This window comes from Nesoenas mayeri (assembly GCF_963082525.1).
Source record: "Nesoenas mayeri genome assembly, chromosome: 25".
Taxonomy (NCBI): domain Eukaryota; kingdom Metazoa; phylum Chordata; class Aves; order Columbiformes; family Columbidae; genus Nesoenas; species Nesoenas mayeri.
This window is the reverse complement of record NC_137549.1, coordinates 1109209-1131859: the sequence shown is the minus strand read 5'-3', so window position 1 is coordinate 1131859 and position 22651 is coordinate 1109209. Positions and strand designations below refer to the sequence as shown.

General features: G+C 48.4%; 2 protein-coding genes across 2 annotated transcripts; both read right to left on the bottom strand.

The window, feature by feature from the left end:
• Positions 1–350: 350 nt before the first annotated feature.
• Positions 351–6034, bottom strand: LOC308049469 (la-related protein 6-like; the record flags this gene model as incomplete). Its single annotated transcript, XM_080359151.1, is given in 3 exon segments — positions 351–427; positions 430–942; positions 5941–6034. Coding segments are annotated over 3 exon segments (684 nt in total).
• Positions 6035–6592: 558 nt separating this feature from the next.
• On the bottom strand, positions 6593–22313 carry LOC308049468 (lon protease homolog, mitochondrial-like; the record flags this gene model as incomplete). The annotated part of the gene is given in 14 exon segments (XM_080359150.1): positions 6593–6749; positions 6753–6798; positions 7871–8049; positions 10144–10266; positions 10268–10283; positions 11529–11749; positions 13243–13326; positions 13692–13821; positions 15287–15348; positions 15856–16084; positions 18332–18451; positions 18783–18901; positions 20339–20913; positions 22295–22313. Coding segments are annotated over 14 exon segments (2034 nt in total). The 3' UTR covers positions 6593–6638.
• Between the last annotated feature and the right edge of the window lie 338 nt (positions 22314–22651).

Here is a 22651-nt window from a genome sequence, read left to right as displayed (position 1 = left end):
ACCCAAATGTAGAGAAGCCTCAGCGCTGCAGGATGAGCTCTCCCCCACCCCGATGCTGTTGGAGCTGCCGGCCCAGGGGGCCCAGGTGGGCGCCCTGCTGCCCCAGGCACCGCGGGGGCTCTCGGAGCTGGAGCAGCTGCCGGTGCCCATGTTGGTGTCGAAGGGAGGGAAGAGGTCGCTGGAGAGGAGCGATCCAGTGAAGGTGTCGCTCCAGTCGCTGGGATTGAAGTCCCTGCTGGACAAGGTGGGTTCTGAGGGCTCCTTGTTCAGGAGGAGCGATGGCAATGCTGAGGCACCATTCAGCTCCTGAGCACTGCCGAGCAGGGAGCCCCCGAGGCCGTAGGGGAACGTCACGGCTGTCGCCTGCGCTTTCCACCCAGTTGATGCACCACCTCCTCCACCACCTCCGGTTTCTTCTTGGAGCCCTTCCTCCGAGCTGGACCACCCTGATGCTCTGGCCGCCCGGGTGGCTGAGCTCCTCCAGGGCTCTGCGGGCGCTCTCCAGGCTCTCGTACTCCACCAGCGCACAGCAGCGGCTCAGCAGCGCGGGGAAGCGTGACGCGTATTTGCGCACGTCCGAGGGCAGCTTGCGGCCCGGGCGCAGGATGCGGATAGAGGCGATTTCTCCGAAAGGGCTGAACATCCTCGTGATGGTCTCCAGTAAGTTCTTCTGCAGCAGCAACAGCGCGTCCTGCTCACGGGGCAGCAGCTCCCAGGCCAGCAGCAGTTTGCTGGGGGGGATGCTGAGAAGGGACTCGGGGATGGGGACACGCCCTGTCCAGCCTGGCCTGGGATGTCTCCAGGGATGGTTCATCCACCACCTCTTGCTCAGGGTCAGGAGGTGCTGCTGAGCCCCCCAGGGGGAAATAACCCCCTTGTTTGGGCCCTGAGACTTGGGATCTGAAGGAAGAGGCTCAGGCTGCTCCAGCCACCTCTGCACGACTGGGCACAATGCAGAGGGAGAGTGAAAAAGGATGCAGAGGGAGAGGCTGAGGCTACACCTTCCCCCTCCCGAGGGCTCCCAGCAGGAAGGAGCCGTTGCTGGTCACGTCCCTGTGTCCTGCTCCCATCCTCCACAATCAGTCTGGAAGCATCATTACAAGATGCTTCTTGCAGCCCCATCTCCCACTCCGTGGAATCTGGTCTCACTCCCCAAACCAGCCACCGTTTCGCAGTGAATCCACCTCCCTGCACGCACCGGATCCCCGGCCAAAACCACTTCAATCAGACCAGACCCTGCATCTCCCCCCAATGCTGCAGCATCCCCCCCACACCTTTTAGTGATTAAAGAAGAAATGGGACCACAACAATCCTTGTACAGGCCCGAGCATTTGATAGATTTTTATTGCTATTCAGGTTTAGCCGGGAATTGGGTGCATTGGATGGGGTGTCCTCCTCGCACAGTGCTGCACAGCTCCAGGGCATCTCGCTCGCGCATCCGTGGGAAGCCTTTTCTGACTTAGTGCTCCCTGCATATATATTTCATACTTTCCTGCAATCAATCTTTCCTTTTTCCTGGCTTGGCCTCTCCCAGTGAGTTCTTGAGGATTGGCTTCCTCCAAACTGCTTGAGTGCTGCTGAAGAAGGATGAAGGGACAGCTCTGGCGACCCAAGCGCCGTACTCACCACCAACAATCGTCCAGCACCGCAACACAGGTTTCACAGCTCCTCGTGTCCAGCCCTGGTGTGACCTGATTATAGCAGGGGTTGAAAAAGCTCAAGCAGTGAACAAGAGAACTGTAGAACAGAATCACAGAATCATTTTGGTTGGAAGACACACTCAAGATCATCGAGTCCAACCATAACCCAGCCCTGGCACTGCCCCATGTCCTGAGAACCTCATGTCCGTCTGTCCAACCCTCCAGGGATGGTGACTCCAGCACTGCCCTGGGCAGCCTATTCCAATGCCCCACAGCCCTTTGGGGAAGAAATTGGCCTCCTTAGAATTACAGCTGGCGAGAGGGGTCAAGGACAGCACAAAGAACATTTTCAAATACATAGCAGATAAAACTAATACCAGAGGCAATGTAGGCCCACTGATGAATGGGGTGGGTGCCCTGGTGGCAGAAGATACAGAGAAGGCAGAATTACTGAATGCCTTCTTTGTCTGTCTACTCTGCTGGAGGCTGTCCTGGGGAGCCCTGTACCCCTGAGACCCCGAATGAAGCCAGGTCAATGGAGGAGTTTCCTTTAGTCGATGAGGACTGGGTTAGGGAGCAATTAAATAGTCTGGACATCCATAAATCCATGGGTCCAGATGGGATGCACCCACGGGTGCTGAGGGAGCTGGCTGAAGTCATTGCTGGACCGCTCTCCATCATCTTTGCCAAGTCTTGGGAAACGGGAGAGGTGCCCGAGGATTGGAGGAAAGCAAATGTCACTCCAGTCTTCAAAAAGAGCAAGAAGGAGAACCCAGGTAACTATAGACCGGTCAGCCTCCCCTCTGTCCCTGGGAAAGTAATGGAACAGCTTATCCTTGGTGCCATCTCAAGGCATATCAAGGATAAGAGGGTTATTAGGGGCAGTCAGCATGGCTTTACCAAGGGTAAGTCATGCTTGACCAAGCTCATAGCCTTTTATGAGAATGTAACAAGGTGGATGGATGATGGCAGAGGGGTGGATGTGGTCTACCTTGACTTCAGGAAAGCCTTTGACACAGTCTCCCACAGCATCCTCACAACTAAGTTGAGGAGGTGTGGTCTAGAGAATAGAGTGGTGAGCTGGGCTGCAAACTGGCTTAAGGATCTAGGATGCTCTATCTAGGATGCTGTATCTGGGATGCTGTATCTGGGATGGTATATCTGGGGTGCTGTATCTAGGATGTTGTAACTAGGATGATGTATCTCGGATGCTGTATCAAGGATGCTGTGTCAGGGGTGCTGTATATGGGATACTGTATCTAGGATGCTGTGTCAAGGATGCTGTATCTAGGATACTGTATCTACGATGCTGAATCTGGGATGCTGTATCTAGGATGCTCTATCAGGGATGCTGTATCTAGGATGCTGTATCGGGGATGCTGTATCCAGGATGGTATATCTGGGATACTGTGTCTAGGATGCTGTATCAAGGATGCTGTATCTAGGATACTGTATCTAGGTTGTTGTATCTGGGATGCTGTATCTGGTATGCTCTATCTGGGATACTGTACCTGGAATGCTGTATCAAGGATGCTGTATCTAGGATGCTGTAACTAGGATGCTGTATCTGGGATGCTGTATCAGGGATGCTGTATCTAGGATGGTGTATCTGGAATGCTGTATCTGGGATGCTGTATCGAGGATGCTGTATCTGGGATGCTCTATCTGGGATGCTGTATCCGGGATGCTGTAGCCAGGATACTGTATCTAAAATGTTGTATCTGGGATGTTGTATCTGAGATACTGTACGTAAGATGCTGTATCTTGGATGCTGCATCTGGGATGCTGTATCTAGGATGCTATATCTGGGATATTGTATCTGGTATACTGTACGTAGGATGCTGTATCTGGGATGCTGTATCTAGGATGCTACATCTGGGATGTTGTATCTGGGATACGGTTTCTGGGATGCTGTTTCTGGGATGCTGTATCTAGGATGCTGTATCTGGTATGCTGTATGAACGAGGCTGTATCTGGGGTGCTGTATATGGGATGCTCTATAAAGTATGCTGTACCTATGATTCTGTATCTAGGATGCTCTATCTGGGATGCTATATCTGGAATGCTGTGTCCGGGATGCTGTATCTTGGATGATCTATCTAGAATGCTGCATCTGGGATGCTGTCTGGGATGGTGTATCTGGGATGCTGTATATGGGATGCTGTATCTGGGATACTATATATTGGATGCTGTATCTAGTATGCTGAGTCTGGGATGCTGTAACTAGGATGCTGTATCTAGGATGCTGTATCTGGGATGCTGTATCTGGGATGCTGTATCTGGGATGCTGTATCACAGTATCACAGTATGTTTGGGATTGGAAGGGACCTCAAAAGATCATCTAGTCCAATCCCCCTGCTGGAGCAGGAACGTCTAGGTGAGGTCGTACGGGAACATGTCCAGGTGGGTCTTGAATGTCTCCAGAGAAGGAGACTCCACAACCCCCCTGGGCAGCCTGTTCCAGGCTCTGTCACCCTTACTGAGAAGAAGTTTTTTCTCAAATTTAAGTGGAACCTCTTGTGTTCCAGCTTGATGCCATTACCCCTTGTCCTATCATTGTTTGCCAATGAGAAGAGCCTGGCTCCATCCTCATGGCACTCACCCTTTATATATTTATAAACATTAATAAGGTGACCCCTCAGTCTCCTCTTCTCCAAACTAAAGAGACCCAGCTCCCTCAGCCTTTCCTCATAAGGGAGGTGCTCCACTCCCTTAATCATCTTTGTTGCCCTACGCTGGACCCTCTCCAGCAGTTCTCTGTCCTTCTTGAACTGAGGGGCCCAGAACTGGACACAATATTCCAGGTGTGGTCTCACCAAGGCAGAGTAGAGGGGAAGGAGGACCTCTCTTGATCTACTAACCACCCCCCCTCTAATACACCCCAGGATGCCATTGGCCTTCCTGGCCACAAGGGCACAGTGCTGGCTCATGGTCATCCTGTTGTCCACCAGAACCTCCAGGTCCCTTTCCCCTACACTGCTCTCTAGTATGTAATTTCCCAACCTATACTGGGACCTGGGGTTGTTCCTGCCCAGATGCAGGACTCTACATTTTTCCTTGTTAAATTTCATTAGGTTATTCCCCGCCCAACTCTCCAGCCTGTCCAGGTCTCGCTGGATGGCAGCACAGCCTTCTGGCGTGTCAGCCACTCCTCCCAGCTTAGTGTCATCAGCAAACTTGCTGATAGTACACTCTATTCCCTTGTCTAAATCGTTAATTAATATATTGAATAATATTGGCCTCAGTACTGACCCCTGAGGCACTGCACTAGATACTGGCCTCAACTGGACTCCGCACCATTGACTACCACTCTCTGGCTTCTCTCCTTAAGCCAGTTTGCAACCCACCTCACTATTCTATTCTCTAGACCACACCTCCTCAACTTAGTTGTGAGGATGCTGTGGGAGACTGTGTCAAAGGCTTTCCTGAAGTCAAGGTAGACCACATCCACCCCTCTGCCATCATCCATCCACCTTGTTACATTCTCATAAAAGGCTATGAGCTTGGTCAAGCATGACCTACCCTTGGTAAAGCCATGCTGACTGCCCCTAATAACCCTCTTATCCTTGATATGCCTTGAGATGGCACCAAGGATAAGCTGTTCCATTACTTTCCCAGGGACGGAGGTGAGGCTGACCGGTCTATAGTTACCTGGGTTCTCCTTCTTGCCCTTTTTGAAGACTGGAGTGACATTTGCTTTCCTCCAATCCTCGGGCACCTCTCCCGTTTCCCAAGACTTGGCAAAGATGATGGAGAGCGGTCCAGCAATGACTTCAGCCAGCTCCCTCAGCACCCGCGGGTGCATCCCATCTGGACCCATGGATTTATGGATGTCCAGACTATTTAATTGCTCCCTAACCCAGTCCTCATCGACTAAAGCAAACTCCTCCATTGACCTGGCTTCATCCGGGGTCTCAGGGGTACAGGGCTCCCCAGGACAGCCTCCAGCAGAGTAGACAGAGACAAAGAAGGCATTCAGTAATTCTGCCTTCTCTGTATCTTTTGCCACCAGGGCACCCACCCCATTCATCAGTGGGCCTACATCACCTCTGCTGTTTAGTTTTATCTGCTATGTATTTGAAAATGTTCTTTGTGCTGTTCTTGACCCCTTTCACCAGGTTGTTGTCTCTATCAGCATTACTCACGTCCTCAGAAGAGGGCACAACAGGGCTGCTCTCCACTGCTTCTTCCCCCTAAAGAGCAGCATTGACTAGATGGACATCACGCAGTTTGCTACAGTGGCCAAGGCAAAGCTCCTCACAAACAGCACTTAAGTGCCGTGACCTGTGGGGTTCATTACCTTTCACATCAAGATATTCATTGTTTACACCACGCAGTTTCTCGGCCCCCACACCATTCCCAGAGAGGGGGTAGATGAACCATCCCTGAGACATCCCAGGCCAGGCTGGACAGGGCTCTGAGCAACCTGAGCTGGTGAAGATGTCCCTGTGCATGGCAGGGGGCGCACAGGGGGAGCTGGGAAGGTCCCTTCAACACAAACCATTCTATAATTCCCAAGACATCTGCTGTTGCTCTTCCCCAAAGAGGGCACACAGGGGCCAGAGAGACCTTTGGTCTGTTCTGAACACCTGCTATTAAATCCTGTCCTTATTTGCTTCTCCACACAGCAGCAGGCTGGTAGCCCTGTCCCATTTATTCTCAAATCAGATAAAAAATTGACTGTAGACATCTCATTCCTTATAGTCTTGCTTTAGATCTGCTGAGAGAGCGACTCTAATAATCACGTGGGCAATAGTGGTTTTGTCACAATGATGTACCCACGTGTAGGCAGGGAACAGGAGAGCTACTGAAGTCTCTAAATGTCCATGAGGATCCTCACAATCCAAACAGCTGCAATTCAACGAGAACAGCACAACTGAAATATTAAAGTTGAAGTCTGTTATAGGAAAACAAAGTGTTTAAGGTACCACTGCCACCCAAAGACTGAGAGCCCAGCCTCATTTAAACATATAAAACCTGGGATTTTTAGAAGAGTTACTACTCCACCTTTCCCTTTGGGTCAAGAATGTTTTTAAGAGCAAAAGCTAGAAGAAAGAGCAGGTGCATCACCTCATCGATCAGAATAAGTGGATTCTCTGTCCTGGTTTTCTACAGGCACTGGATGATCTTTCCTGGCATTGCTCCGACATACGTCCTCCTGTGTTAGCAGAGATTCTGTTTAGGGAACCATTGTAAAGCGCAAACACATTGCACACCACAACATGCAGCTGATGGAACATCTTTATCCCACTGGTAAATAAGTCTACATTGCTTCTACACCCATCAAAAGCATCTCCATCACCACACTAAGCACCAAGACCCATCAAGTCTGTTTCTAGTAATCAGACATGAATGTTGGCCACATTTAAACGTGAAGCAAAGAGTTAAGGCCGAGAACAGAGATGTTTGAGTAGTGACTTCTTCTTTCTTGGGTAAAGAAACACTGGCAAAGGGAACGTTTCGTTCCCTCACGTGGTAGGGACAAAAAAGGAAGATGAGTGTAAATCAAAAGATACCGAAGGAACAAACTGCGACCAGCAAGATGATTTTTCTGCTAGAGGGAACTGGCATCCAGGTACATGGAGCAGCAAAGAAGAGGGTAAAAGGTGTGAACGCCAAGAGAACGCTCCAAAAAGCGTGTATTAATAAATCACTTCTCTCTGGTTCTGTATCATATAGGGCAGAATCTCACAGGTTCACCTCGCGCTCCAGAACAGTTGCTTTTACTAGTTTGAAAACACTGTTAGTTTTATTTTCAGAACAGTTGCTTTTACTAGTTTGAAAACACTGTTAGTTTTATTTTCAGGTGTTTGTGGAAGGGAAATAAACTTGTGGCAGGGCTGGATATACTGATTTTTGTATCCATGTCTTGTGTTCTCCCCGGGAATATCCCTCTTCCCAGCTTTTCCTCAGGCAGCGCTTCCTGATTATTAGAAACCATTCGCATTTGGCATCAGCGCGATGCTCTTGGGGGGGGCTCACAGCTTTTCAGTGATCTCCCCATAGCAAACCCTAGAAACAGGGAGCGACTGCACTCAGAGACACGAATCCGGTATGTTCCAAACTCTGCCCTGTGCTGTCCTTTCCACCTCCTGCATCCCAGCTCCCGGCCGCAAGGGTTGGCAGAACACACACGAAAATCAAGCACGTTGTCCAACTTCAGTGAAGCTCGTATTTTGAGAACATCCGTAAAAACTGCTGGACAGAGAAACTGCTCAGTTTACACTGACCTGTGTCCTTTTATTTCTGCTATGTCAGTCATCCCTCTGACGCTGAAGCGGAAATACTCTCTGTTTAAGGCTCTGGCGATGGAGCGGGCAATGCTGGTTTTGCCAACCCCAGGGGGGCCATAGAAGCACAGGATCTTGCCCTGGGTGGATCCCCGCAGCTGGCTGACCGCAATGAACTCCTGCGGAACAGAGGAAGCGCCCGCGGTGAACAGAGGGAACTGCAGCAACACCAAACGGCCCCGTTACCAGGTGAGCAACAATGACAAAATGGGCACTGTACACAGATCTGGTCCTCGGAGGAGCTGGGGAGGGCAAGGGTAAGGATGCTGGTGCAGCTCTTTTTGCTCTGGTTATTTACACACTGGATTTTGTGCTCTGTACTCATGTCACCTGGAGAAGCAGTCTGTCTGTCTGTCTGTCCGTCTGTCTCTCTCCACCATCCTGAAGCGGGCAGACAGACTTCGAGTTCTTCTCCCAGCTTCCCTGGTTCACCCAGCTACCTGTGAGCATCTCCCACCGCATCAGTTCCTCTTTGCTAAATTAAACTCATATCTTTTCACACTCCTGCACTGGATAAACCTCAAATAACCCTCAGCGCTGGAGAAATCAAAAGATGGGAGCTCAGAACTGAAATCACAACTGCTCGTGCGCTTACAGTGGAGAAATCACTATGCATGCGGGCACAGAGATGTGGTTCGCCTGTAACAAGCTGGTTATTGAGCAAAGATGAGCCCTGATCTCTTCCACCTACAGCATTGAATGCTGCAGCAATACATGGACGATAGAACTGATTAATTAAGGCTCAAACCTGCACAGGTATTTCTCAGTACCCTAAAATCATCCACCTCGCTTGCATTGCTACAACTGCGGAATCTTCGCTGCGTGGAATTAATCACATCAATAATCAAAGCCCTAAACCCATACGAGGCAACTCAATCTGTTGCTGTATAAAGGCTGGGCCTAATGGGCATTAACATAAGAGACTGGTACTCAAAAGGGGATTTCTGCTTGCAAGTGTGCAACAACAGGCTTACCATCAATCATTCAAAATCATAAATCACATAGTGGGGTTTACTCACAAGTCTTGGGCACTGCTAGGGAAAGGAGCCCCTTTGGCTTCAAAGATACTTCAAAACCTTTCTCTTTTTCGGGAACAAGGCAATTTAATAAAAGCAAAACCCCAAGATGTCTCAGAATTTACTATTTGTTATATAAAATGACATTGTTCTGTTATAAACAGGGCTTCTGTGCACAATTACTGAGGTGGCCTAAGTACCATCAGTGCTGCCCCCGAGGTAATACAAATCTCTGCTTCGCACAGCACATGGGAGCAGCGGGAGAACCTGCCTGACTGCAGTTTGGGGAAGGGAACGGCCAAATTGAAGCCTGGCTACGCTCAACACTTCACCAAACCTGCTAAGCTCTCCCCATGGTTTGTTAATGCAAAGTCGGTATCTGCACCTGTCTCCCCTCTCTCATGCACTTGCCCAGAACGATACAAATCCTGACAGCACTGGGATTGTCTTTCACCGCTGGAATGTGCTGGAGGAGCCTGTTCCTGTCCCCTGGAAAGGAATGTGGCTCCCACACCAAGTTGTTGCTCATTTACTCATAGCTCCAACACCTCCCTAACAGCGAGCACAGGCAGGACATCTTCAGGCTAAAGCAACAGAAGTCGTGGAACAAGGCAACGCTGAAAACTACCCCGTCTGAAACAAGGACTGGATTGCACTGACCAGAAACCCTTCAGCATCCAGCACAACTCCGGGGACAGGTAAAGGCTCCAAGGCAAACGCGCATCTTAGCTAATTTCCCCTCCTAATTTGAGAGGCGTGAGTAGAGGATCAGCGTGTTTTGGAAAGGCAGTGGCTCTGCCAGTCAAGCAGAATCATTTTCATAGTCTTTGAATGATTTAATTAAAATCCAGAGACTGCTTCCCTTGGACACTTATTGACTCGCTCAGCATTAAGCAGCAGAACAGGATATTGCTGTTTGAAATCAGAATCTGACATTCATTGCCACGAGTTATTAAACACGGGTTCCCAGGGACATGGGTTAGTGCTGTGGTTGGGTTAATGGTTGGACTCGATGATCTCGAGGGTCTTTTCCAAGCAAAATGATTCTGTGGTCACCAGAACATTCTGCTCTTTCATTCAGGTTTCTGTTTGATCCATGGATTAACACAAATTCAACGGAGGGCTGCAATCTGGAACAACCGAAAGGCCTGATGCTCAGCAGTGTGACATGAGACACGCTGCCTATTCCCGCCTTACCAGAATTCGCTTCTTGACGTCATCCATCCCATAATGATCCTCCTCCAGAACTGCTCGGGCTCTGGTCAGCTCCAGGTTCTCCTCGCTGCACTTGCCCCACGGGATAGACGTCAGCCAGTCCAAAATAGTTCCGTGTAACACTGACGGAGAGACAGAAATCAGAGTGATTCGACCACAACCAGCTCACGCCTTCCAAACGCACCTCATTCGAACACATGGGGTATAAACTTCTCATGGAAAGGAGATCATGAAATGGACATCATTACCTGGGTGGTCTTGTCATGGCCTTCACTCCCTTCTCCTTTCTTCCACAAAAACAAAAGAAAATAAAAGCTTTTTTTTCACAAGAGTTGCTTTCCTGAGGTAAAGAACCTCCAATGTGCCACACAGAGATCACACCAACTCCCTGCAGGATTTTCTGTTGTGTTGTGTGTTGAAGGGTTGTTTGTAACCTCAGCGCTACTGTCAACTGTTCAGATCAGGTCACGGAACTTAAAGACAGAAAAACAGTTTTCTCCATCTCCCCAGCGGACCAGGACGATGCAAAGAAGAGATTCCTGGAGCAGGAAAAGCAGCTGGATGTGTCACATGACAGAGGAAGATGTAAACCCAGGAGATAAGGGTGTCAGAGCTCAAGTTAACAGCAGAGATTATCAGTTTAAACAGACTGCTGCTGAGAACACAAGTGCATGAAAGCAGCACTCTCGGTTCTAAAACTCTGCCCAGTGTGTCTTTCCCAGCTTTCTCCCTCCTCCTCCTAGGATACGATTATCAAAATGTTCCTCATCCAAATGACATGTCTGCTCTCAGTCTTTACCCATAAAAGATGTCTTGTTTGGAAGCAAAGACCCAGGACATTAAAGTGCTGGTGAGCACACTGACTGCTCTGTTGGATCGCATGCAGTCTGGACGGAAACGTTGAAAGCAAGCTCGGTTTCTGACAATCCACGTCATGGATTATGCGGTAAAAGCTATTCAGAATCCCAGCCCTGCCCCAAAATTTCAGGGCCAACCTCAGCTCGGCCAATATCATGTGTTAGCAACCAGCTGCTCTTTTCTTACATGAAAACACTCGAGTACAAAAGAGCCAAAATTAAGGGCTGAAGGAATCACTGCACATTTCCCGAGAGGTAACGAACCGCACAGTTCTTATCCACAACACAGGCTGCAAGAGAAGAGCTGAAGTGGTCAAAAGAGGTAAACTACAGTAAAACACAGGAGATTCGGAGAACAATCCTCTAGCTGGGATGTGATCGTATGCTACACTCAGGGAAAGCAACTATGACAAAAGGAGAATAGAAACTCTAAAGGCAAGAGCTCCACAGAATTGTACTGATTTCCCTCATTCTCCCAACTCACCGCAGAGGACAGAGCCATGAACTCACTTGAACTCTGAGGAGTGATTGTCCAGCAAGCTCAACTTGTTCAGCTCCTCATCAATCACATCCATGATGTGTTTCGGCACTACCAGCTCCTTCAGTCGCTCCCGGAATTTCTCTTCTATAGCATCCTTGTCTTCTTTTTCCAGTCCTAACTCGTTCTTTATGATCTTCAGTTGCTCTTGGAGAAGATATTTGCGGTGTGTTTGCTTGATCTTCTCCTCAACCTAAACCCAGCAACAAACGCAGTCACTATTCTGTTCCTGCTGCAACCTGTCAAACATCAAATGCTTCCAAATACTTCTCAGCAAGTGAAAATACTATTCAGAAATCATTTGTACTATTCAGAAATCATTCGTACTATTCAGAAACCATTTGCAGCGTGTTCTATAAGTGACTCTATGACATACTCCAGCTCCCTCCACATCTTGGTGGCCCCCGCTGGCCATGGTTCAGTATTTCAATGTTTTGTTTGTGCTGGGGGATGAAAAGCTGGGCAGAACGAGCCAGATGTGATCCCCTCGTGCCAATAGAGGGGAATAACTGTAATACTTCTCTTGACCTGCTGTCTCCACAGCTGCAAACAGAGCCCAGCACGTCACTGGCCTTCCTTGACAAGGACAGACCGCGCATTCAGGGTCAGCTTCCATCAGGGCCTCAAAGTCCTTCTCTGCAGAGCTATTTTCTATCTGGCTCCACCCAGCTGCACAGGGTTATTCCAGCCCCGGTGCAGGACTGAATTTCAAGTTTAAGAACTTGAGGAGGTTCTCGGTGACTCCCTGACGGACACCAGCGGCAGCTCGGTGAAGCCAGACTTCATAGTGTTGATCACAACCCTTTTTGCTCAGTTCAGCCAATTCTTTCACCCACCTTGTACATCCTTCCAGTCCATGACATTGCAATTTGGTCATAGCACTATCACTGGCCATAACAAAGGCCTTGCTAATGCCATATACAATAGTCATTCTTAGCAGAGAAGGCAATCGTGCTGATGAGGCACAGTTTGCTCCTGGAAAATCCCTTCTGGCTCTTCCAAATCACCTTCATTCACCTGTATCCACCTCCCAGGAGGTTTCTCCCCATAACCTTCCAGGCATTGAGGGCAGGCTGGCGTGTCTGCAGCCTGCCCGCTTCTCTTTCTTGAAGCCAGGCTTAGCATTTACCTTTTTCCACTTACCAGGATCCTCCCCAATCACCAGTGTTTTACAGGTGACCAAGACAACAAAATAATGACGTAGATAAGCCCTCTCGGCATCCTTGGCTGCACCTCATCTGGTCCCACAGACTGCATGTGACTAATTTGCTTAAGAGTCTCCAGCAATTCCTACACTGGTCCAAAAACATTTTGCACTTAATGTGAATTTTTAGAAGCGCCAATTATTTGGAGTTAATAAACTCAGGAACTTTTGACTCAGTATACACAAATCTCTGCATTTTATATACTTAGTTACCATTTTGATGCAGTTATTGTATTCTGATTAAAACATACAAGAGTCAGGAACTACCGCAGCTTGCAGTGGTGAGCAGAGTCTTTTAAAGTAATGTGTGCTATTTAAAGTACGTGCTATATACAGTACTATGCTGTATTTTCACACAGATGCTTGGTAACTGCAGTCCTCGAGGATTTTCCTGCTTGCGTGAAAGTACAACTTGGACACAATTTAACAGCACACAACATGATAGAAATACGTTCAAGGTATCTGTTACTTGAAAAAGTCACCTCCCTTCCAAGGCGCTGCTGAAGTTTGCTCAGCTCATATTCCTTCTTTAGGAGGGAAAGGACTTTGTAAAGCCGTTTGGGAATCTGGAAAATATAGAAATGAGTTTTCAGCCAACTCCCAGTGAGAAAGGGAGAATAAAAAGCTCCAACAGGTTTTCTAGGAGAACTTTCCAGCACCTGCAGATGTGGAAACATGAACCACATAGCAATTCCACAACATGCAACCAATGCATAAAATAAAATGATTTGCCATCAAAGACGCAGAGCATCCAACCTTAAGGCATGTTACTAATGACTTACTACATCCTTCAACAGGAACCTAGTGATAGTAACCTAGCAAACATGGTACTGAAGTCCCCTCCGTACTGAGGATGGTACAGAAACCATGACATAAACCAAACATACTTTTAACACAGTTCCCACAGGTTTAGTTAAAAGCTTCATCTTACACTGGTCTCTTCCAAGATGTCTTGAAGCTCTTGCGACTCTGCCCCTGTCAGCGCTGCCCCCATGTCGCTCAGGTAGATGGGGTTATTGACCACGCGCTGGCCAGCCTGCATCATCTGGAGCACAGACTCTCTGAAAAATGGTGATAAACCCCCAAATGCACAGTCAACATTTACATTCCTAAGGGAGCATCCTTATAGAGTTATTTACGTGTCATGACAGAGTAAAGAAATTAAACACAGCTCAGTTTCATAGCTAAATAAGTAATTTTTTTAAATTTGTCTAAGCCAATAGTCAGTAACAAACATATACATCGCTTATTCAATATATTCATCAATGATTTGGATGAGGGCATAGAGTGGCTGTCAGCAAGTTTGCTGGTGACACCAAGCTGGGAGGAGCGGCTGACACTGGAAGCTGTGCTGCCATCAGAGACCTGGACAGGCTGGAGAGCTGGGCAGGGAAAAATGTAATGAAATAGAACAAGGGCAAGTGTAGAATCTTGAATCTGGGCAGGAACAACCTTAGGTTCAGTGTAAGTTGGGGAATGACCTATTAGAGAGCAGCTTAGGGGAAAGGGACCTGGGGGTCCTGGAGACAGCAGGATGACCATGAGCCAGCACTGGGCCCTTGTGGCCAGGAAGCCAATGGGACCTGGGGTGGGTTAGAAGGGGGTGGTCAGTAGGTCAGAGAGGTTCTCCTGCCCCTCTGCTCTGCCCTGGGGAAACCACACCTGGAATCTTGTGTCCAGTTGTGACCCTTCAGTTCCAGCAGGACAGGGAACTGCTGCAGAGAGTCCAGCGCAGCCACCAAGATGCTGAAGGGAGTGGAGCATCTCCCGTGTGAGGAAAGGCTGAGGGAGCTGGGGCTCTGGAGCTGGACAAGAGGACACTGAGGGGGGACTCATTCCTGGGGATCAATATGGAAAGGGGGAGTGTCAGGAGGATGGAGCCAGGCTCTTCTGGGTGACAACTGATGGTAGGACAAGGGGCAATGGGTACAAACTGGAACACAAGAGGTTCCACTTCAATTTGAGAAGAAACTTCTTCCCAGTGAGGGTGGCAGAGCCTGGCCCAGGCTGCCCAGGGGGGTTGTGGAGTCTCCTCTGCAGACATTCCAACCTGCCTGGACACCTTCCTGTGTAACCTCATCTGGGTGTTCCTCCTCCGGCGGGGCGATTACACTGGATGAGCTTTCCAGGTCCCTTCAAACTCCTGACATTCTGGGATTCTGTGTGATAAACAGAACCAAATATATTAAATGCTCTCTTAACAGTTACAGAAAATTTTTGTGTGCCGGAATGCAGAGACCTATACTGCGCTCATATTACAACGATCAAACTGTGATACTCATTGCAGTGATAAGTAATAGTATTTATTCACCTAGACACACATCATCTGCCATAGAACTTATCATCCTACCTCAGATCGGAGTTTGACATCAGCTTTTCAAAACTCCCCCTCTGTTTCCAACCAGGGATGACAAAGTTTGCATCTGAAACCAAAATCCCAGCTGGCAATCCAGCAAATCCCTCTTCTTTATTACGACAAAAGACAAGTGGAATAGAAATATCTCTGAGAACACGTGGGATACGTACCTGTACAAGGGGTTCAAGGCAATGATGTCCCGGATTGTTTTGACAATTTCTGCAGTAAGAGCCTATAAACAAACCAAAGATTTAATCAAGGAAAAGACTGGAAAAGGATAAATAAGGCCTCAGTACAAATATGACATTCCATGACGTGTCTGGCACGGGAACACAGCAATGCAGCCCCTGATCCCTGCTGTGATGGTGTGTGGGATCGGTACCGCGTGGTGGGGCGGTTATTGCTCTGGAGACAAGGAAAGGCAAGAAGGGGAACAGGCTGGGGTCCTGCACACACAAAACAACTGGTTTTTGGCCAGAAGATATGATCAGGTTGACCACTCAAGTCACCCAGTTTGATGGAGGATATTACACAGATTTAAGCACAGCCCAGCCTCGTCATTCAGCAACGTTTTGAAGCGAATTGAGCTGTGGCAATGGAAAATAATTCTTTTCATCTAATCCCCTCATGCAGTGGCTGTGAGAAGCACGAACTGGTGTTTCTGAGGCCTGAAATTAGAGCCTGATATTTCAAGCCACTCTACAGGACACATCCAGGTTTGCGTGATTAATTCACTCACTTTAACCTCTTCTGTGATCTGAAAATCTTCATGAACCACGTTCTCAACTTCCACCACGAGAACCTCCTGCGCGGCCACAGCGACAGGATCCAGCACCAATTCCACAGCTTGGTCCTTTGCTCCAGGCTCCTCCTCAGCCTCTTTCTTGGGGCGTTTCTGTTTCCTTCGAACCTTCTGCTTGTTCTCGGGCTCCTCAGGGTCAACTTCCAGCTGCTTGTTTATACGGATCCTGAAAGCCAAAAGAAACCAGCTACAACCAATTCTGTTACATGTGATTTCAGCTCTTCAGCATAAGAAGGAAAGTCTAAGTTATATTTTGAGTAAGCTAAAATTTCCAGTTTTGACAAAGGTAACTGATTGTATGTGTTTCAACAAGATTTAGCTTTTGGTTTGCTTTGTCAAGGTAAGGCTTGATTGAATAAAACATAATAAATGAGTGCTAGATACTGACAGGACTTACTAAATAAATTTACAGTAAGTAAGTTGTCATATAAACAAATTTGATCACTAAATTAGTGGGTTAATGAGAGGGCAAGGGCGGCTGACAGCACCTTTATTGTAAACTCTATTAGTTTAACCAGTTGCAGAACTACAAAACCAGACTTTTAATGATTAAAAGAATCTAAATAACATCAGACTGTCTGAATTCTCAGCCACATGCTGCAGCACATGAACAGAACAATTAATCAGGCATCATTGTTAATAGCTCAGGAGCTGCATGAACCAACAACTCTGATGTGGATTCATTCCCTCTTCTTGTCTCTCCAGAAAAGCAAGTTCGCTCTTGCACTTTAATTCTGGATATAATGTTCTGCTCTTTCAGTTTTCTGATTCTCAGCAGTCTCTCTGCTTTAAGTCACATCTGCTGCACTATCCACTGTAATACTAAATATTATATACCATGTGTAGAACAGATTTTGAAGTCATTCCATACATAGAGATTTGAAATTTTTGTTTGTTACACAGATTTCCTAGATCATGATTTTGGAAGAGATGAAACCCACAGTATATTCCACACCAATTAATCAAGTATTAGTCCCTAAAAGGGATATGGCATGAGCACCTTCCAAAAAAATCAGTTTCCCCGTTACTGTTTTTAAGCTTTTCTGAGTTTTTCCTGCTGTGCATCCAACCCCATGTCAGATGTTCGCAGTACAGAGCATGACCTACAGTTCTCCAGAACGGGATCAAAGTCTTGCCCTCTCCACTGCCTTAAATTTTCCCCACGAGAGACCAGCGCTACACAAACGCTCAGGAACTGCAACAGCCTTTGACCAATCTGTCTTACTAGGCCGTGAATACGGAGTCAAAAACCCTTGTGGTGCAGCAGACTCCCCGCTCACACGATCACTGCATTATGCGCAGGGTGTAGGTCTTATTTACCATGTGATCTTTAAAAACTAACAACTCCCCAACTACTCCAACTCTCTGCCACTGGCAACTTTTGACTCATTTTGACGACTCTTGTCAATAGATTTCAAAGTCATTTTCTGGAGGGTGGGGTTGCAGCACGGAAATAGCTCCGGATTAACTACAGAAGGTGTCTAGAAGGTGTTCGGGGAGAGATAAAGGAAGGATTTAGAAATGAGAGGACCCACACTTGCAGGACACCACATTTTGTTAATTTGGCTGCCAGTCAAAGAGTTTCCTTTTCTATATTTTTCCCTGTAAATACAGCACGTTCCTCCCATCCGATGTCCCGTGTGGTTCCAGTGACTGACCAGCGCTCTGTGTCTCAAATCAATACAGATGAATCCCCCACCCTTCCAAGGTCTAGGGAACTATTTCTATTCCAAGGAAACCAAAACCAACAGTTGCCAATTTCCAAAATCTAATCAAAATTGCGCTTTGATAATGCACTTCAAAGCAAAACCCACCCTCAATGTCTCCCCACCATGTTTCTGTCCTTTTGTTTTCCCTTCAAAGGGAAATTCATTACTTGACACATTTAAAACCACGATTTTATATTGTCTTAGCTCAAAATACTTGGCACGATATAGCTACACCTATATTCCCAACAATAATCCTGTTTTCTTCAGTTTGGTTCTTGGACAAGATTATAAAGACAAGACATAATTATAGTTCTGGATCACATTTCTTTGTCTTAAAGCAAAAATACTGGCTTGAATTAGTTCCAGATAAATTTTTTCATCATTTCTGAACCTTGCTGTACTTGACAAAGAAACCACTATACTTCAGCTTAATGAGTGTTTGCTTGTATCAAATTAAAATCTATATAAGAATGACATGCACTAGCTCTTCCTTTTTGGGGTTAACCTGTTGGATCTGTAATATTACACAGAATATTGGGGCTGGAGCACCAGAGCTCTACCAGGATATGTGTCGTAACAAAGCAAAAGGTTGTTATACACAAGTTGTGTATGAAAATGAATATACATGGTGAAAACAATAAAGGGATATATCTGTTTATAAAGAAGTCTGGTGAGACGCAGTGGAAGGACAAATAAGAAATCACCTTCGGTGTCCAATGACGATCATGTGCAACTTGTCTCCAAGGTCCTGCATTTCGTGAATCTGCACAAAAGTTCCTATTTGGTAGATTTCGTTCAGATCCTCTACCACGTCCGATTCATTGCTATTGAGGGGAAAAAGGAGCAGATATTCAGAATCTTGAGAGAGCAGGTAATATTAAAAAGGACAGAAATGATCACTGGTTGCAGAACTTTAAGCTGGACTCAGGAGCAAAGATACTCGACTTTATCCCCACTGTTACCACCACGTAGCTCCTTTCCAAATCACCCACCTACCTGGATGGTTCATCTCCCTCCCAAATAATAAGGGCAATAATAAACACAATTTCTGTAACATTATCCAGGGCAGGGAACTTCACATCACAACTTTTAGTATAAACGCAGCCTATTAATGGAAATAACTTATTTTCAAAAAGATGAAGAGAAATTACTTACTTATCATCCTTTTTCAGAAAAACACCACCATAGGGCTGGGCAAGACGAACTTTCCTCCTCAGCAGCTCAACCAGCTTCTTATTTTTCTTTTGAAAAGTTCTTTGAAAAAGTTTTTTCACCTAGGACAACAACGGCTGTTGTAATTTGGCACAATGTCTAGCAAAGCGATGCTTGCCATTGTCAAAGGCATTAACAGAGAGAAGTAATAATTCTGTATTCACTGTAGAGCCTTCACATCGTCAGGAAATAAAGTATTAAATGGCAAAATTAATTTGCAGAATGAGAGAGAATATTTAACAATTATTTTAATATAAGATACTGTTGAAATTCATTCATTGAAATGAATGACTTGAACATAAAAGTGTTGTGTGAAAATGTGCCTAAAGATCATAGTAATATATAACCTTCCCCTTACCTCAACACATCTATAAGGACACTAGAAGATGCATATATTAGATTTGGACATACAGAAAAATACTACAGCAGATATTATTATAAATAACACTATGGGAACAGGAAAATATTGATTCAGTTCTTGTTACATTTACTCCAAAATTAGATTGATAAAATACTAGTAAGGTGCAAAAACATGAGTACTTGTTCCAAAATGCTTGCATTTCAGGAGGAATATGTATTTGTGGCCTATGAGCTCAAGTCACATATCAAAGAGCAAATTTATGGCTCTTAAAAATACATATGGGGTGTAGAGGGGAAAGATCACGCTGAAATTTTGCGATGTCCATCCCCAGCCCTCACAGCCTCTCCTGTCACAGCAGCATCGCTCTGTATTGAATTTGTACTTTCTCCTCACAGTTTTCACAAATATTGTTCTTGGTGCTACGACACAACCCCATGAAGCTGAACCAAGGACACATTTGCTCAATCTTCAGCAAAAGAACTCGGAGAAACCAGCAGACCCTGAAATAGCTTCTGTGTGAATCATTGACCTTCCCCATTAGATGCAGCGTTAGTGATTCTGATGCAACACCCATGAAACACAAAGTCCGTATCCCAGAAGAAACCACGATTCCAATGTGGTCAGGATGTATAGTTAGAAATCACAGAATGTCCAGCCCAGCCCTGCTCGTGCAGGGTCACAGAGCAGATCACACAGGGGGGTTCAGGGGGTTGGAATGTCTCAGAGAAGGAGACTCCACACCCGCTCTGGGCAGCCTGGGCCAGGCTCTGGCACCTCCCAGCAAACAAGTTTCTCCTGCTGTTCACATGGAGCCTCCTGTGTTTCAGTCTGTGCCCGTTGCCCCTCACCCTGGCGCTGGGCACCACTGAGCAGAGTCTGGTCCATCCTCTGACACCCACCCTGAGATGCTGATCCATTGATCAGACCCCTCTCAGCTTCTCTTCTCCAGCTCAACAGCCCCAGCTCTCTCAGTCTCTCCGCATCACAAAGGTGCTCCAGATAAACACTAAAAAGCAGAAGGCTGCACACCTTGCTACCCCCCCCCAGCCTCTACGATTAAAATAAACCTGTAAGGACACAGCGTGTGGCTCTGAGGAGAAAAGCGCCCCTGGTATCTGTCAGAGCCCCGGCCCCTCACCTCGATGATCTTGATGAATCGCGGGAACACGGGGTTGCGGGTCACGGCGATGAGCGGCACGTTGGGGAAATGCTCTGGGACGAGCAGCGGCGTCAGCGCCGTCATGACGGGCCCGGCCCCGCCGCCGTCCTCCCTGCCGCTGCCGCTCCCGTCCTCGCCGCCGCCGCCCTCCAGCGCGTCGCCCCCCGCCAGGCCCCCGGCGCTCCGCTGCTGCCACGGCGGGCCCGTGCTGAAGGCGACTCGGACGGGCGGCGCGGGGCCCGGCGGGGCCGGGGGCATCACGGAGGAAGCGGCCGCCAAGAAGCGGCGCCGCGGGGGCCCCTGCAGCGCCGGCCGCCAGCGCCCGCACACCCGCAAGCAGTGGGTGGCCGCCCTGCTGCGGCACGCGCCCTGCGACACTTCCGCCCCCCCTGACCTCTCCGCGCAGGCGCCGGCAGCGCCACGGCGGGTTCTGCTGAGGGGCGCGTGGCGGCACACACGTCCGAGCGCACCCAGAGGTCGCGGGTTCCCGTCCCGGCCCCGGCAGAGCGTTCGGTGGGCGCGGGAGCTGAGAGGGCCAAGAAGTTCAATGGTACCTGGGGTGGGTTAGAAGGGGGTGGTCAGTAGGTCAGAGAGGTTCTCCTGCCCCTCTGCTCTGCCCTGGGGAGACCACACCTGGAATCTTGTGTCCAGTTGTGGCCCCTCAGTTCCAGCAGGACAGGGAACTGCTGCAGAGAGTCCAGCGCAGCCACCAAGATGCTGAAGGGAGTGGAGCATCTCCCGTGTGAGGAAAGGCTGAGGGAGCTGGGGCTCTGGAGCTGGACAAGAGGACACTGAGGGGGGACTCATTCCTGGGGATCAATATGGAAAGGAGGAGTGTCAGGAGGATGGAGCCAGGCTCTGCTGGTGACAACCAGGGACAGGACAAGGGGCAATGGGTACAAACTGGAACACAAAAGGTTCAACTTAAATATGAGAAGAAACTTGTTGGGGTGAGGGTGGCAGAGCCTGGCCCAGGCTGCCCAGGGGGTTGTGGAGTCTCCTTCTGTGCAGACATTCCAACCCACCTGGACACCCTCCTGTGTAACCTCATCTGAGTGTTCCTGCTCCATGGGGGGATTGCACTGGATGAGCTTTCGAGGGCCCTTCAACCCCTGACATTCTGGGATCCTGTGGTTCTGTTTCTGGGGGGACAGGCGGTGGCCGCGTTCTCAGTTAACTCCTCACAGGGTCCATTGTGTCAGCCCGCTGGGCTTCACTGCTCCCTGGCCGGGGTTAGTGAGTGTGCAGAAGCCAAACCATCCCATGTGCAAAGCGTGATGTGCGGGGAAAGGGGCGCGTGGTCCAAACCCCAAAATGAAAGAGACTCCCCCTGGAGAAAGGGCCCTGCTCGGGGGCCCGTGACCACGTCTTTGGCCACCGCCCCACCCTTCTCACTGGGCCGAGACCTCAGTGCTCATGTGGAGCCGGTTGCCCAGGACTGTGTCCAGACTGTGTTTAAATACCCCCATGCACAGAAACACCTCAAGATCATCGAGTCCAACCGCTCACCTAACACTGGCACTAAACCACGTCCCTAAGAACCCCATTTACGTGCCTTTTAAACACCTGCAGGGATGGCGACTCAGCCATTTCCCTCGCAGCCTGTTCCAATGCCTGACAACCCTTTCCGTGAGGAAATTTTTCCTCATATCCAATCTAAACCTCCCTTGGTGCAACTTGAGGCCTCTCGTCCTATCGCTTGTTACTTGGGAGAAGTGGAGATTAGTGCTAGCTCACTAATTAAAATGCACCTCGGCTATGGCAGTCGCACTCCTTTGCTGCTCACACTGGCTCTGCTCTACCCTGTCCACGTTGCAATCCTTATAGTTGTATTTGGCTGATATTTTCCCTAAAAATTAATCACACCTACCATATATCATGTATATTTTCTGTCATTAGGCTTCTCTTTGGCTGTGTCCCTGGCAGTGTTATTACCCTTGCCGAGAACTGACATTTCGCACCGTTTAGCATCAGCTCATTCAGCTCGATTTCACATGTGCTTTAGCTCATCACTGTGCTGCAGGCGGAGCCGAACAGCAGTGAGGGTACAGAGGTGTGTGGGGCACAAGCCTGGAAACCCCCCAGCGGGTCCCCTCCAGTCCCGCGGCTGCAGGGACCTGCGATCACAGGCTGCTCCCTCCTTCCCGCTGCTTTGGTCTCAGCTCAAGGGCTCTAAGTGGCAGTTTCGAGCCACACAGATGTCACCCCCTCAAATCCCACAGCCTCTCTTCCTGTGCATCCTGTGACAGCGTTTGGTCACGCTCACAGCAAAAACATATCCTTCCCAGCCAA